The sequence below is a fragment of the Eumetopias jubatus genome, unplaced genomic scaffold (assembly GCF_037043125.1).
Source record: "Eumetopias jubatus isolate StellerSeaLion01/CBP00866 unplaced genomic scaffold, mEumJub1_p1.0 scaffold_17, whole genome shotgun sequence".
Taxonomy (NCBI): Eukaryota; Metazoa; Chordata; class Mammalia; order Carnivora; family Otariidae; genus Eumetopias; species Eumetopias jubatus.
Window position 1 is genome coordinate 35,877,276 of NW_028274823.1, and position 15,282 is coordinate 35,892,557.

Sequence of the window (15,282 nt, forward strand, 5' to 3'; positions counted from 1 at the left end):
TGTCTCCTAACAAAATGGAGTAGCTTGCAGCTACTGGGAGGCCAGAGAATGATTGTGCAGCTGAGTCCTCCTCCTAACAAATGCCAAGGATTTCCTCCCTCGTGGTTCGCTGCTGCTAAATGAAACAATTATCAACGCAAGAAGGCAGTTTGCTAATCAAGAGGGATAAGACTGCTGTTTCTTTAAAGTGCCGAGCACGGAAAGGGGAAGAAAGGGTCGTGTGCGGTGTCTTTTTAACCTTGCTGAAGGACGCAGCAGTATTTATTGACGTATGCAAATAACTGGGGAGGGTGGTGCTTGGGAAAAAACAGGAACCAGAATCAGTTTCTCATTGCAGGGTGAACGCTCTGAGTTCCGGTGAAGGGAAAAGAGACGTGGCGAAATTGCTGTCTTTCTGTCTTATAAGCACATCTCTCACTAATACAGAAAAGGAACCAAGACATCAGAAAGGGTGAAGACGCTCTTACAGTATTTTTAGAGACCTTGCACGAGCCCCCCCCCCATCCCCAGCCCGACCTGTTCTTCTAAATGGGAGATTATGGATTTGCATTGCAATTGGCTAGTAGCGGTGGCACTGGATTTTCGCAAGGAAAACACCCGCCCGCTTTAGCGAGGGGCATTAACGATCACATTGACAATAACGCGTCTCTCTTTTTTCCCGTTTCAGCTGCGCAAACCATGCAGGATGATTTACTGATGGACAAAAGCAAAACCCAGCCCCAGCCCCAGCAGCAGCGGCAGCAGCAGCAGCCCCAGCCCGAACCCAGCGCAGCCGAAGCCCCGTCCACGCCCCTCTCCTCAGAGACCCCCAAGCCGGAGGACAGCAGCGCAGTGCCGGCCCTCAGCCCCGCCGCGGCCCCGCCGGCCCCCAACGGCCCCGACAAGATGCAGATGGAATCGCCGCTCCTGCCGGGCTTGAGTTTCCACCAGCCCCCTCAGCAGCCGCCGCCGCCGCAGGAGCCCGCGGCTCCGGGCGCGTCGCTGTCGCCGTCCTTCGGCAGCACCTGGTCCACGGGCACCACGAACGCGGTGGAGGACAGCTTCTTCCAGGGGATCACCCCAGTCAACGGGACCATGCTCTTCCAGAACTTCCCGCACCACGTCAACCCAGTCTTCGGAGGCACCTTCTCTCCGCAGATCAGCCTGGCGCAGACCCAGCACCACCAGCAGCCGCCGCCGCCGGCGCCGCAGCCCGCGCAGCCCGCGCAGCCCCCGCAGGCGCAGCCCCCGCAGCAGCGCCGCTCGCCCGCCAGCCCCAGCCAGGCGCCCTACGCACAGAGGAGTGCCGCCGCGGCGTATGGCCACCAGCCCATCATGACCAGCAAGCCGTCCTCGTCCTCGGCTGCAGTAGCCGCCGCGGCCGCGGCCGCCGCTTCGTCCGCCTCGTCCAGCTGGAACACGCACCAGAGTGTGAACGCTGCCTGGAGCGCGCCGTCCAACCCATGGGGTGGCCTGCCGGCGGGACGGGACCCTCGCCGGGCGGTCGGCGTGGGCGTGGGCGTGGGCGTCGGGGTGCCCTCACCGCTCAACCCCATCTCGCCGCTCAAAAAGCCCTTCTCCAGCAATGTGATCGCGCCGCCCAAGTTCCCCCGCGCGGCCCCGCTCACCTCCAAGTCCTGGATGGAGGATAACGCTTTCCGGACGGATAATGGTAACAATCTGTTGCCATTTCAGGTAATGCTCCAGTGCACCTGAACACACCTTCCTTCTACCCCGCTCCCTTTGCCCCTTCTTCCCTGCCATTTAATCGTCCACTGATGCTTGTCCTTTAAAAAAGGCAGCGATGTCCAGCCCCCCGGTCCGCTTCGAAAGGCTCCATTTCACCAGGGCTGTTCCATTACCGGGGACAAGGTTGGGGAAACATTGCGACTGAGGAATCATATTTAAGCACCCTGATAAGATAGAAAAGGGCCTTTTTCTTTTGGTATATTTTTCCTTCACCGTGTGTGTGCCTTTTATTTTGACCTTTGACAAAGGTGCAAGTGTATGGCAAGGTGCTGGGCTGGTCCCAGGATGAGTAGGCTGAGATTCCTGTCATTTTAAGTAGCTACACATTTCAGGTTATGCAATCCTGGGTTCAGAGTGCCTCCTGAAAGCCATCCACTCCCAAACTACCCTGGGCCTACTCTTAAAGAGGTTAACAGCCCTTGAGTGGTGCTATTTCAGACAGTTGCATATGCTCAATTAAACTAATGTGAACACATGTGTTTATGTCTCGCTGAGGTGCTGGCATCATTAATAGCAATCAGCATATTGCCCCTGCCGGGAAAATTATGAGTGTGAGATTCCAATAAACTCCCGAACTCCTTCAGGGAACGAGTTGGAAGAGTGGAAATTCTAGGGGTAACCCTTCCTATGTTACCTAGAAGAAGGACTTAGACATTGTTTTTTTCTAGAGCAAAGAGACAATAGGACGCGACCTTCAGAGCCATATTGCAATGGAGTCTATTTGCTAGCTAGCACTGAAATATTTAAAGCTGCAGTGTCCTTCAGATGGGTTATTTAAGAAGACGATGCAGATCAATTACACCATTTGAACCTGGGCAAAGTGAAAGTCTTGCAACTTTAATGAAAAATGCGCCTTGTGTCTTGGTGTTAAATACCAGTGAAAAACCCAGGAAGTGCCCCAGACAAAAAAGGTTGAATGGAGTGTCCTTATTCTGTTCTTGTTTTCTGATCCAGCCCACGGCCACATCGGTTGGCAGTGTCCTGAACATCTTGAGTTGGAAAGGGGTGGTGAGGGTGAGTGTTCACTGGGGGCTTTTGTTCTCAGGCAAACATTTTCCTTCACTTACAAATTGATTTGGCTATAAGCTTCTAGGCTCAGTTGAAAAAAAAGAGAAGAAAGGAAGGAGAGAGGAGAGCTTTGGATAAGACCCAGTTGGGGTAGTCAGGGAAATGAAACAAATCTTTTGAGCCTTGCTGAAAAATGGCAGAACTGAAATTTGACAGAGGTAGTTTAAAGCACCAGGTGCAATTGGAACCTTCATGTTGTTCTTTACATTTCAGATGTGATGTTTGGGGTGGCTCCCATCCATGAAGAAGGAGATAGGGTTATTGAGAAGCACATGATTCTCTAGGCTACAGGAAGGATTTTTAACCTTGACAGTTCCGGGGCGGGTGGGGGGGGGTCCATGAAACTTGGAAAGTGTGTGTATGAGAGTTTTTCATGAGAGAGAATCTTAACAAATTTTCACAGGGATCCTTTAGGAATGGAAGATTTTAATATTAAGGTGTATTTCTTTCCATTCTAAAGTTTGTCTTGATAAAATGAAGAGACACTGCAAGATGGGATTAATTTGGTAGAGAAAAGGAGGAATCTGCTTTCTGGAATTTCTCTATGTGCTTATTTTTGTGCTGAGGGGGTAGAACAGGGAGGCTGCATTTGGTGGGAGAGCCCTTCTTTTTCCAACAGTTCCTCTTTTCATTTTGATGCTCCCTATCCAAGTCCATCTTAGAAGATAACCTAAAATCTGAGTGGGAGTTTTAGAGGTGAGAGCTGATGGTATAGACATCAGTTACCTTTTTCTAGGCACTGAATCTGAATACAACTAGCTTTTGATTAATTGTCTCTGGAAGTGAGGGCTGGGGAGAGATTAAATCCATAAAATTTCCCCCAAACTGATATTGACAAGTAGTGCATGGATTGCCAGTTGTTTCTCAGCAAACCATTTACCAGCTATGCTAATGAGAGCCAGACAGACTGGTTTGAGTTTGGTTTCTTGTCTTTTCATCCCTGGTGGTACTATTGAGTAGGCAAAGATGGCCAAAAGACTTGTGCAAGGAGAGATTTTATTAAAAAATAAGTTTTATATATTTGGCCTCAGGAAAAATTACATGGACTTTATGTCTCACATCTTTGTCTTACTTAAAATGGAGCTTCAGGGTTTTGAAGCAATATTAAAACCAGATTAGAAGTAACCTGGTTGTGTTTTAGTTTAGGGTTAGAATATTATAAGACTTTTGTGTTAAGTATATCACATGTTTAAAAAACAAAAAAAAACACCTTGAGTCTTGTGTTTAGAATTTTACATGTTTGTGCATTTATTTAAATCATTTTTCTATGAAAGGGAGGAAATAAGTAGTCCTAGAGACTTTTACAGATTCTGAGCTAAAAGGGGCTTGCAACAGTGATCTACTCTAATATATCTTAATATGTATTTGTAAAATCCATATCCCCTCAGTGTTGTTTCACTCTCTTTTGCCACCCAACACAAAAGATTTTTTTGGAGCTTTACTTCTGTGGTTTATATTGTAAAAGCAATAACTGTATTTGAATGTGGTTTTCCAAACTATACATTTCTTTACCCCCTTCCCTCAATTCTAACAAAGTTGATTGGTTTCCCTGAGTTGGAGTGGCTGCTTCTTTCAGGTTTACTTGTATCTAAACACCACTTCATATCTGTAAACAAGGAAACCGAGGTCCTAAGAGGTAGAGTGACATAGTTCCAGTCCTAGGGGTTTGGCTAATTTTGTTGATGTGTGTACTTAACTTCCCTACAGTACTAGTGATGTCAGGTAGAATTCATTTTAAGTCAGATTCTCTTTGGGCTCCATTCAAAGGGACTTAGTTATGGAACTATCTAGTGAGATTCTCTGTCTGGCTGATGCCTTTTGGTGATGTACCTCCCACTAACGTGCTCAGGAACAGTGAGACACTCCACTAGGGGAATTATAAATATGCATCATTCTATATTTATATAAGACAGAGAAACCTACGTATGTAAAAGAACCAAAGCAGAGGTGTTTTCTATATGTAGTAAATTTGGCTTTAAATAGCATTTTTATCCAGAGGAGTTTAGAAGGGACTTTTAAGAATACCTGTTCCACAACTCTGTTCATTTTCTAAAGGAGGAAATTGAAATCCCAATACGTGAAATTCCTTGCCCAAGTTTGGGTGGGTAGTTTCTGTCCGAAGCAGGCTTTGTCTAGGTTCAAATTTCAACTCTGCCAGTTACTTGCTTTGTAATCTTGAGCAAATTATGTATACATATTGACCCTCATCTGTAAAATGGGAATAATAATAATTCCTTGCTTCATATGAGTCCAAGTGAGAAACCTCATGTTAGCACAGTGCTTGATCCATAGTAAAGTACCACTTAAATGTTGGGCTACAATTATTGTTATTGTAATGGTGCCTGGAGGTTCTGTATGATTTTATAGTATGGATCACTGATTTTTCATACAGTGCTGTCTGAATAACTGTAAACTTCTATATAATGTTATTTGGTCTTTTTTTTCTGTCTGAAGGTATCCTCTGGTTACTGTAACAATTTGATGACCCACAGTTTACTTATGGGCCAGGCCCTGTGCTAAGTACTTTAGTTATAATTCCTCATTGGATCTCCTTTGAGGTTCAGGACTATTATAACCCTTATTATACTGACAGAGAAACTGCGAGTTAATACATTTACTTTATTTGCTCAAGATCACACAGCTGCTAACTGGCAGAGTTGGGATTTGAAGCCAGGCAGTCTGCCTCTAGAGCCAAGTCTCCACTATAATACCTTGAGTATAATAACTCCAGGACATCAGTTAACATTGTAGTGTAGAAGCAGGAGACTGGACTGAATCTGTACTTGACCTTATGATATACTCTGGAGATAGTGCTTTTAAAAAAATTTGTATTGTTGGAAATGGAGGAAGAAAAATATAGTGCCCATACATTTACTACCACTTATTTGCAACAGTAGTCAGTATATCCCCCTATTTATTTATTTACTTAATTTATGTATTTTTGAATATTGTATTTTTGGAAAACAAATTATGTTTTGCTTTTTTTCTGCATCTCTGCCTTTATCCCTCTTGTCTTCCCTCACCCCGAATTGAAAGTAATTATACAGATTTTATATTTTCTGGCATAAGTCTAGTTAATTGTAATTTAGTGTTAATTTTGCTAGTGGGTTATCTGTACCAGAGGAACAAATTCTTTACATGAATTAATGGGAATATAAGTCATTATTATTATTATATATTTTAAAGAGAACATAGGGGAGGGAGGATGGGGAAGGGCAGAGGAAGAGGGAGAGAGAGAATCCTTAAACAGGCTTTATGTTCATCTCAGAGCCCTACACGGGGCTGGATCCCAGGACGCCGAGGTCATGATCTGAGCCAAAATCAAGAGTCGGATGCTTAACCACTGAGCTACCCAGGCACCCCAGGAATATAGATTATTTAAAAAAAATAAATACACCTATTCATAATAAATTTTGAGGAAACAGTAATATCTTCAACCAGTCTATGCTTCCCCCTCCTTTTTTTGTAAACCATCTTTTTAGGAAGTAGTATAAATTATCTAGTTATGCTTACTTTTGACCAAGGATAGTATGACCTAGATTTAAAACTGGAGACTCTTCCGTAGTTGGTTTCTTAACTACTGCTGTAATGCAAAACCACTTAAGGTCCACCCAACCCCCACAAACTGTTTCAGAGCCTATGGCATGGTTACTGTGAATGCCAACAAAGCCACATTATCTATATTCTGTTTAAAAGATTGATTGGTTAGAAAATATTAGGTTTTCTATGCTACTAAAAACTAATCTAATAATATAAACTGTATACTTCAAAATTGCGTATTGAAAAGTAGTTAGATTTAAACTTTTCATGACCTTGCAGTGAGTTGATACAAAAGTACACCCTCAGAAATGTAATGGTTTTAGATACTCTGTAAAACACAATTTTCTACTTAAATAGCTTTCGCCATCGGTTGGTCTATTTTGCTGTTTTTCAAGGGCTACATTAGGCGCAATGCTTGTCCATTTGGAACTTGTCATTTCTCAGGTGAGTTTTGTAGTGTTTTGATTCACACATGTCAGAAGATTATAGCTTTGTTTTCTACAATATGAAAAGTTTGATTAAGTCATGTGGATTTTACTGAGGAAAGAGATGGGAAGGAGCATAGAGTAGTGGACAGCCGATGAAGCTTGGAATGAGAAAGACACTGGTCGAAGCCATAGCTCTGTCACTGGTGATTGGGTCACGTCATTTATCAAATGATTCTTTTTCCCACTCTGCAAAAATGGAGAGAGAGCACCCATCTTCTGGGTTTGCTTTTGAGAGAATGTGTACAAAGTGTTCAGAAAATTAGATACTGTTATGGCTCTTAGATGCCTGCCTAGCTACCTCTAATTATAGTCAGTTTAATAGAAGAAATATTGTTGATAATCGGTAGTCCAGAGTTAAACACTAGTTGATGGCATCTGGAAATGAAGAGGGGCTGGAAAGATGTGTCCAGCAGGGATGGAAGAGTAATGAAAGGCTCTTTGTATATTATGATGACTGCCTGATCTAGAAAGGCAGTAACTACCTGCTTTTTGTAACTACCTGCCTCTGCTTATGGTTGACTCACCAATGCAAGTGTAAGCGTTTTCCTTGCTCTGTGAACATTTGATTGGTGAGGGGAGAAATGCTTAAACTTTTAATTTCCCAACTGCTACCAGTGTTGATTTTGGTAGTTCTGGAGCTACAAAGGCTCTAATTTGAAGCTCCTTATCACCACTTTCCAGAAGGTGATGCCTGGCTCTCTGTAGGGGCCAGTGTGGTTGTCAGAGATAGAATTCAGTATAGAGCCACAAGTTTGGATTTTGAGAGTTGGGGAATATAGCCACCACTTCGAAGGGGCTTTCCTGGAGAGGTTGCTGTGCTCGCAGTAGTATCCAGCCTAACATGGAATTTTCTACCGCTGGTCCTTATTCCTTGTAAATGGCTTGTATGGGGGTTCTGTTATGTTTTGGTTCTATTACATTTAGATTTCATATCCTTTAATGTTCTTTACAGATGCTGGGCATGTAAATTTCTTAATGTGAAACTATTCTAATATTTGCATCTTGACTTAACTTGAAATAGAAAGGTACTACTAAACGAAAATAATACCATAAAGTAGTATCTTGGAATCAAGCCTACTTTTTTTCCCCAGAAGCTTTATTACATAATTCTCAAAAATAATAAATATATGATATGAGTGAACACTTGTTGGCATACTTCAGAGGAGAGAAACAGAAATGGGCACCAAACAGCCTTTATATCGTTTGAGATGATCATAGAATTAATACACATGAAGGGAAGGAAACATTGTGTATTAATTTTGTGTGGGTAAGACTGTTGTACAGCCAAATATCTTCATTTCTTAAGCATTCAGACTTATTTCAAAGTCAAAACCAAGTACAAGGGGGAAAAAAATAACTCCCTCTTTAGTAACTCAATGCAATTAATTAAATGGTCAGTGCTGCCGAATGAACCTGTGTCTGGAAGTTCACAAGCACCTGACACTTAGTAGCTGCCCATTAAATGACTAAATAAACATTTAAACACAAGATGCTATAGTTTTTTCTACAATATAGCATATTTAATATTTTTGAGACAGATTTGCCATAGTACCATTTCCCTATAAGCTGTCCATAGAATGTGGAAACGTGGATGTATGTAATGTCATAAAAGACATCTTCAATTTGTAAAAATAGAAAATATTATCTGTGTTCCCAGACTTAATGGACATTCGATAGTTTCTGGGCTGTGATTCTGTTTGCAGTTTTGGTATGCCAAAAAGCAAGCAGAGTTCTTGTTTTGACATAAAAGATTTTGGCAGCCAGTAGATGGGAACACTGGCTTGCATCTAACAAGTTAAATTTTTCTTTACCTACTGACTGTTAATCAGCTCATTCTTGTGGAGTTAATTTATCCTGTCATGGTAATCTGTTTTGTTCTTGATGTCTCAAATCAAGTTATTTAATACTAGAACTGACCGGAATGAGGGTCTGAATAATTCTGACAATAGCACTTAGAAATATTAAGAAGTCTTTGGTTTAAGAGGTTGACAAAGAGTAGTTTGTAGTAGACCCATTCAGTCAGTCATTCATTTGAGGAATGTGAGATTGGAAAGCAGAGAGGTAAAGGGCAAAAGACTTTCTATCTGAAATATATGGTAGGGTTTGGGGACTAATTAGGGATTGAAATACTTCAGAAGAAACATTTTCATATCTGACAATTTAACCCCCTACCGCAAGTCCAGGAGACCTGGTTCTTAGGTTTCAGATACACAGCAATTAAAAAGGACAAGAAGTAAATGTGCCCAGCATCTCTCTTTTGCAATCTGCTGTGGAAAATTTCCTTTCCTCTTTTGGACCAGAGAAATATAACTGAGATTTGCAGGGGATTAAAAATAGTGAGGATCAGTAATGTTTATGAGATTGTGGGGAAAGGCTGAGAGACAATTTTTGGATATGAATCTGTTTTTATGTGTTTGCATTTGCTTTTTTTTTTTTTTAATTTATTTATTTGACAGAGCGAGAGAGCACAAGCTGGGGGAACAGTAGAGGGTGAGGGAGAAGCAGGCTCCCCGCCAAGCAGGGAGCCTGATGCGGGGCTCGATCCCAGGACCCTGGGATCATGACCTGAGCTGAAGGCAGACGCTTAACCATCTGAGCCACCTAGGCACCCCTGCATTTGCTTTTGTGGGTAGACTATTCAACTCTTTGCCACATTGTTGTTTAAAGCAATTGTAATCAATAGTAGAATTCTGAGTTCAGATAAATAGTTAAGAAGGATAGCATAGGCAGTACTTTTGTTAACTACAAATCTTTTATGGAATTCTCTGATCAAAGGGATGAGATTTACATTGCTGAGTTTCTTTTGACAGTTTCATTCACAATCATAATCCATGTACTCCAGCTTTTGGGTGTTGTATTATTTTTGATGTCCTTCTCCAAATAGATACACCTAAAAAAAACACAGCGAGCCCTGAATGCCAAGTACTGCCTCACCCTTTTCATGTAAATTATCTTATTTAATCCTGATATGTTCTTGTAAATTAGGGATTATCATCCCTAATTTAGAAATATCGAGACTCAGAGAAGATTACCTGACTAGTGGGTGACAGAGCAGGAATGGAAACTTAGGTCTTTTGACTTCACAGCCAGTTCTTCTGTTTTACTATCCTGCTTGCCTCTTGTCACCCACCATCTTTTAGTATGCCTTGGATGTCGCACTCTTTCCCCAGATCTTCCCTGATTCCCCTCATCCCACATTGTCTTTGTAACACTTGTCACTGTATGAAATGAGCTGCTTTATTTTGTTTTGTTTCTCCACACTAGAGTGTAGCCTCCACAAGGGCAAGGACCTTTTTCACTGCAGTGTCTGCAGGGATTGTGACAGCCTGGGATATTTTAGGCATATGGTAAATATTTGTTGAATGTGTTAATGATTTACATTTAAAAATGACTGATTAGGCATTTATTGGTCATTTGCGTGTAGCTAGCAATGTAAAAGTAATTTCATTTTCTAGAAATTTAACTGGCCTCTATGAGAGATCAGGCAGTAGGGGTTAAAGCTGAACCAAATCCTGTCAGACATCTCCCTGATGAACATGAATTAAAATATAGGATGATAAGGTTTATAATAGTGTCTAATGTACACAACAAAGACAGTATGTACTTGAATCAGAGGAGGGAATGATTAAATTCTTGTGTATGTATGTGTGTTTGTGGGTTGAGAAGTCTCCAGGAAAGTCTTCACAGTTTAAAATATTTTCAGTTTTTCTGATTATGGAAGTAATACATGTTTACCATTTAAAACTGGAGGGAAAAAAAATTGCTCATAATCTTCTTAGCCAGAGATAAGTACTGTTGTTTTGGTGCATTTCTGCCAGTTATCTCTTTTTTATGTGAACGTATAATGTACTTTATATGGTTGAGATGATTTGGTGTAAACAATTTTATAGCCATATTTTTTAGCTTTTCATATCATTAATTTATAAACATTTTTTATTACTGCATAATATTCCATCACGGGAATCCATTGTAATTTAACAAATCATTTCTATATTTGGAGGATTTAAGTTGTTTTCAGTTTTTTTTTTTAAGATTTTATTTATTTGAGAGAGAGAGGAGATCGAGCAGGGGGAGAGGCAGAGAGAGAGAAAGAGAGAAGCAGACTCTCTGTCGAGCAGGGAGCCCGATGCCGGGGGGGTGGAGCCCCCAGGAGCCCCCTGGGATCATGACCCGAGCTGAAGGCAGACACCCAACCGACTGAACCACCCAAGCGCCCCTGTTTTCAGTTTTTAACTATTTTTTTTTTAAGATTGATTTGAGGGGGCGAGAGAGAGAACATGTGCGCACACAAGCGGGGAGGGCCAGAGGTAAAGTGAGAAAGAATCTCAAGCAGGCTTAGCACTGAGCTGGACTTGGGGCTCAATCCCACGACCCTGAGATCACCACCTGAGCTGAAATCAAGAGCCGGATGCTTAACGGAACTGTGCTACCCAGGTGCCTCCAGTTTTTAACTATTAAACATAATACTGTCACAAAGATCTTTGGGCATTTTAAAGCTTTATTTAGAGCTGAACAGGAAGGGTTCCATAGGCAGACCAGCGGACAGTTGCAGCAAAAAGATTTGCTTTAAGCAGAGAGAACAGCAGGTATACAGGTAAGAAAAACAAGATGTGCTCAGAGAGCAGATGATTCAGGATAGGGGTGAGGCAAGTGAGAAATGAGGCTGAAGAAGCAGAAGGGACCCGATCACAAGGACATTCCGGCATTCTTTGCCTTCAACTTTGTCCAGTGGGGACATTGAAGGATTTTTAAGCTGAGAAAGATAGCCATTTTAAGGCTTTTAAATTGGTGAGTGAAGTGATCCCATCTTTGTTTCAGAAAGATTATTCTGGGATATAGATTGTCAGGGACCAAACACAGGCAGGGAAGCCAGTTGACATGTAAGGACCTAAAGCTATTGAGAGGACAAGACAGACTTGAGAAGTAAATTAGGAGGCTGACTGGAAGGACTGGTGATTGCTTGGATGTGCGGAAGAGAGGAGAAGGAGGAGTTTAGAATGACTCCCAGGTTTTGGTTTAGGCAGCTGGGGAAAATGATCTAGAGGTGAAAATGCTCAATAGTGGCAGATTAGAATTTTCATGACTCATAAGCCAAGTGGGTTTAGAGTGGAGGAACTTCAGAAGGCAAAGCTGTGTGTTGGGAATATTTGAACAAGTGATTTGACATCTCTTATCCACCCATGCTTTTGTGTGACTCTCAATGTGTGGGAAGGAAAACCTTATTAAGATAGATTACTTCGTGGACTACTTATTAGAACACTAAATCTGAGAGAAGAAATAACTACCATTCTAAGTCGAGAGCTTTTTCTGATTCTAGCCTGATTTTTTTTTATTGTACCCTGAAAATTAGAGTGTATGCTAGCTGATTAGTCATCTTGTTTATAAGTTACAGCCTGGCATCGCAAAGAACTACAAGGAATTCCTAGCCAATCAATCATATGGCAGGATCACAGGCAATAAGAGAAATGAAACCAGGAATCTGTTATTTTTAAGTTGAATAAACTCACTTGAGAGGTAGTGGATATTATTAGCCAGTTTGAAACATCATTAAGGTCTTAACAAAGTTGAGATTACACCTTATGGAATTTAGTTGGCTAGACTAATATGGTGCTTAGTTTTTTAATGGATGTATACATGATAAAAAGTTTAGAAGCTTAGGATCCATAGAGCCACAAGGAGATGTGCTTTGGGGAGGACTGGAGGGTGGAGGGGAAAAGAAATTGGGCCAGGGTGTAGGAACCACCAGAATTGTATGTTGTTTATTCATTTGTATTTCTAGGGAGAAAGGTGGGCTACACCATTCATTAAATTTCCAAAGGGCCCATAACTCAAAAATGGTTAAGAATCCTAGATTTAGAGTAAGAGCACTGCTACATGGCACCCAATAAACCTTTTAAAAATTTGAAAAACTTAGATGTCTCATAAAATTTTTCTCCCTCTTCATATTTTCACAAATTCTGCCTAACTTTAATTTGAAAACTTTCTAAATAAAAAGGTCCTTCCCAACTCCTTTTTAATCTAGCTTTCTCTAGCACATTCAGAAATACTTTTAATCGTACAAATAATTTTTGGCATTTATTTCATTGGTTTATGTATATTAAATTAAATCAAATCACATAATTACAGTATCACAAGCATTAAAAAGGCTGGGGACAAACCCACCACCTCTAGGTAAGCTTGCAGCTTATCTGATAGGACAGATGATAGGACAGAAGTTTATGGGTTAATTCCCGTAACAGGTGTTGAGTATACTATGGGCGTTTTGTATAGGGAAAATGTAACTCATGGGTTAACCTGGAAAGTCAATTAAGCAAAGCTTCAACTATAGTAGATGCTTCTGTATTTTAATAAATAAATGGGCCAGCAAGTTTTGACTCGAGAGGGATGTTGTTTCAGTTTTGGTATAGGAAGTACAACTTAGAAATATTGACTTTAAGAAATTGCTAATACACAAATGAGCTCAGAGGAACATTTGCACTCTCCCATTCACTTCTTTGTCATTGCTATGACCTTAGAAGGCCCACTCCTATAACTGGAACTTAATGAAGAGAGTAGAGAGTAGAACTTGGGGAGGGGGTAGAAGTTGGGGGTTTGTGCTGTAGGGGCAATTGGCCTAGATCTCTGATAGACCTGTAACTCACTGAAGAAAAGTGCATTAGACCTTGAGGTTTCACATGGAAACAATGTTGTCTGCTGATTGAGGTTTTTTTTGTTTAGCTTTGTAACCAATTAACTACTTATAAACTACTGTGGAAACCTATCCATCATCTATTTCTGATTTCTATTGGTGAAGAGCATTTTAACAACAGAACATTTCAGAATACAGGTTAAGATGTGTGATAACAAGTCCTGGTAAAAACAATTGACCAAACTTTTGCCATTTCTCAACATTTTCCAGCATCATGTTTTGTATATACCTAGATTATAAGAGACCCTGTTTTGTTTGTTTGGGGGAGGTAGTTGCTGTTTTTTAATTGGTAGTTAAAGCTTTACCAGGCTCTTCATTGCCGTCAGGCTTATTCAAAGGGCAAAAATTAGAGAAAGAAAAAGACTTTATTATTTAAGTCTGTGTAATGACAGCATCAAAATAGTCGAATCTGGTTAAAAATAGTTGGTCCTTAAGCTGCAAAAACACAATCTAAATACTTTGAACCATTTTAGAATGCTGATGAAACATTATTTTGCAATGTTTGTCAGATTAAACTTTGTATTGATTTTAAGTAGAATAAAAACAGATGAATTGTGTTAATGCTTCAGGCTATTGCACAGTAAAGCTTTGATGAATGGAAAATTTTAAACTCCCACTTTCAAAGGACTTATGAATTTAGCATTTTAGAAGATTTGAGATTGGGTGGGGAGATTGATTTTATCATATTTTGACCCTGAATTCCTCAACATTCCCAAGATATGAGCTCATCTGAAGGTAACAAAATTTTTTAGTTAACATTTTAGAGCTTACTGCGTACTTTCTACTTACTTGCCAGTATAGAGGATCCTATTTTGACCTATCAACTGGTGTGATCTAGCACATGAAATGTTATTCCATTGTAGCTATTTTAAAGTTATTGAGCAGAAATAAAGTTGGTGAATCATGCAAGTATAACACATGATTCTCATTTTAAAATACAATGGGATATTTGATATTCTAATTTAGGCCTAGATTCTATTAAATGTGAAACACAGAGACTTAAGGAAAATTATAGCTTAATATCAAAAATGTAAGGCCTGAGTGAGGAGGAAAGGAAGAAAAATCTTTTGATAGTGAATATATGGCTTCACACTGAGGGACATAATGGAGGGTTGAAGCAGACAAGAGAGTTGGAGTGACACATTCTGTTAGAGGGACATAAATAATAGAGAATGTATTGAATGCTGAGACGTCAGAGGACATTGAAAGACATGAAGATTTCAACAAAGAGGACAAAGCTAAGTAAAAGGATGCTTCAGCTTTTGTTACAGTAATTAAATATTCAAAAAGGCAGCCATTTTATACTGTCCAGGAAGTTAAGCAATTGCTTATTTGATATTCTAGATTTATGCAAGCAAGCCATAGGCAAGAACACTGACATCAGGGATTTATATTAAGAAGTTTCTTCTAGGGCGCCTCAGTCATTAAGCATCTGCCTTCGGCTCAGGTCATGGTCCCAGGGTCCTGGGATCGAGCCCCACATCAGGCTCCCTGCTCAGTGGGAAGCCTGCTTCTCCCTCTCCCACTCCCCCTGCTTGTGTTCCCTCTCTCGCTGTCTCTCTCTCTGTCAAATAAATAAAATCTTTAAAAACAAAAAACAAAACCCAATCTTTTAATCTCCTGTGGCATGATCATAATATTTATGATGCCTCTAAGACACTTCATGTTTGTTCTAAACCATCAAAGACCATGTGTTCAGCATAATTTGCATTGTGTATATTTAATGATCTAGTCTGATGACTTCTTACAGTACTCAGTTATTGTAAAAAG

The 15,282-nt window shown here is 40.7% G+C and overlaps 1 protein-coding gene across 2 annotated transcripts in view; it reads left to right on the forward strand.

Annotated features, from left to right (window-relative positions):
• Positions 1 to 363: 363 nt before the first annotated feature.
• CPEB3 (cytoplasmic polyadenylation element binding protein 3) overlaps positions 364 to 15,282 on the forward strand; it is a 150,194-nt gene continuing 135,275 nt past the window's right edge. Inside the window, exons 1-2 of one of the 2 annotated variants that reach the window (XM_028098944.2) lie at positions 364 to 451; positions 668 to 1,674. In XM_028098944.2, the coding sequence (XP_027954745.1) occupies positions 679 to 1,674 (996 nt within the window). In that variant the 5' untranslated portion in view covers positions 364 to 451; positions 668 to 678. Of the gene's footprint in view, positions 452 to 528; positions 1,675 to 15,282 lie in introns of those variants that run through there. The other variant, XM_028098943.2, reaches the window with a different exon arrangement.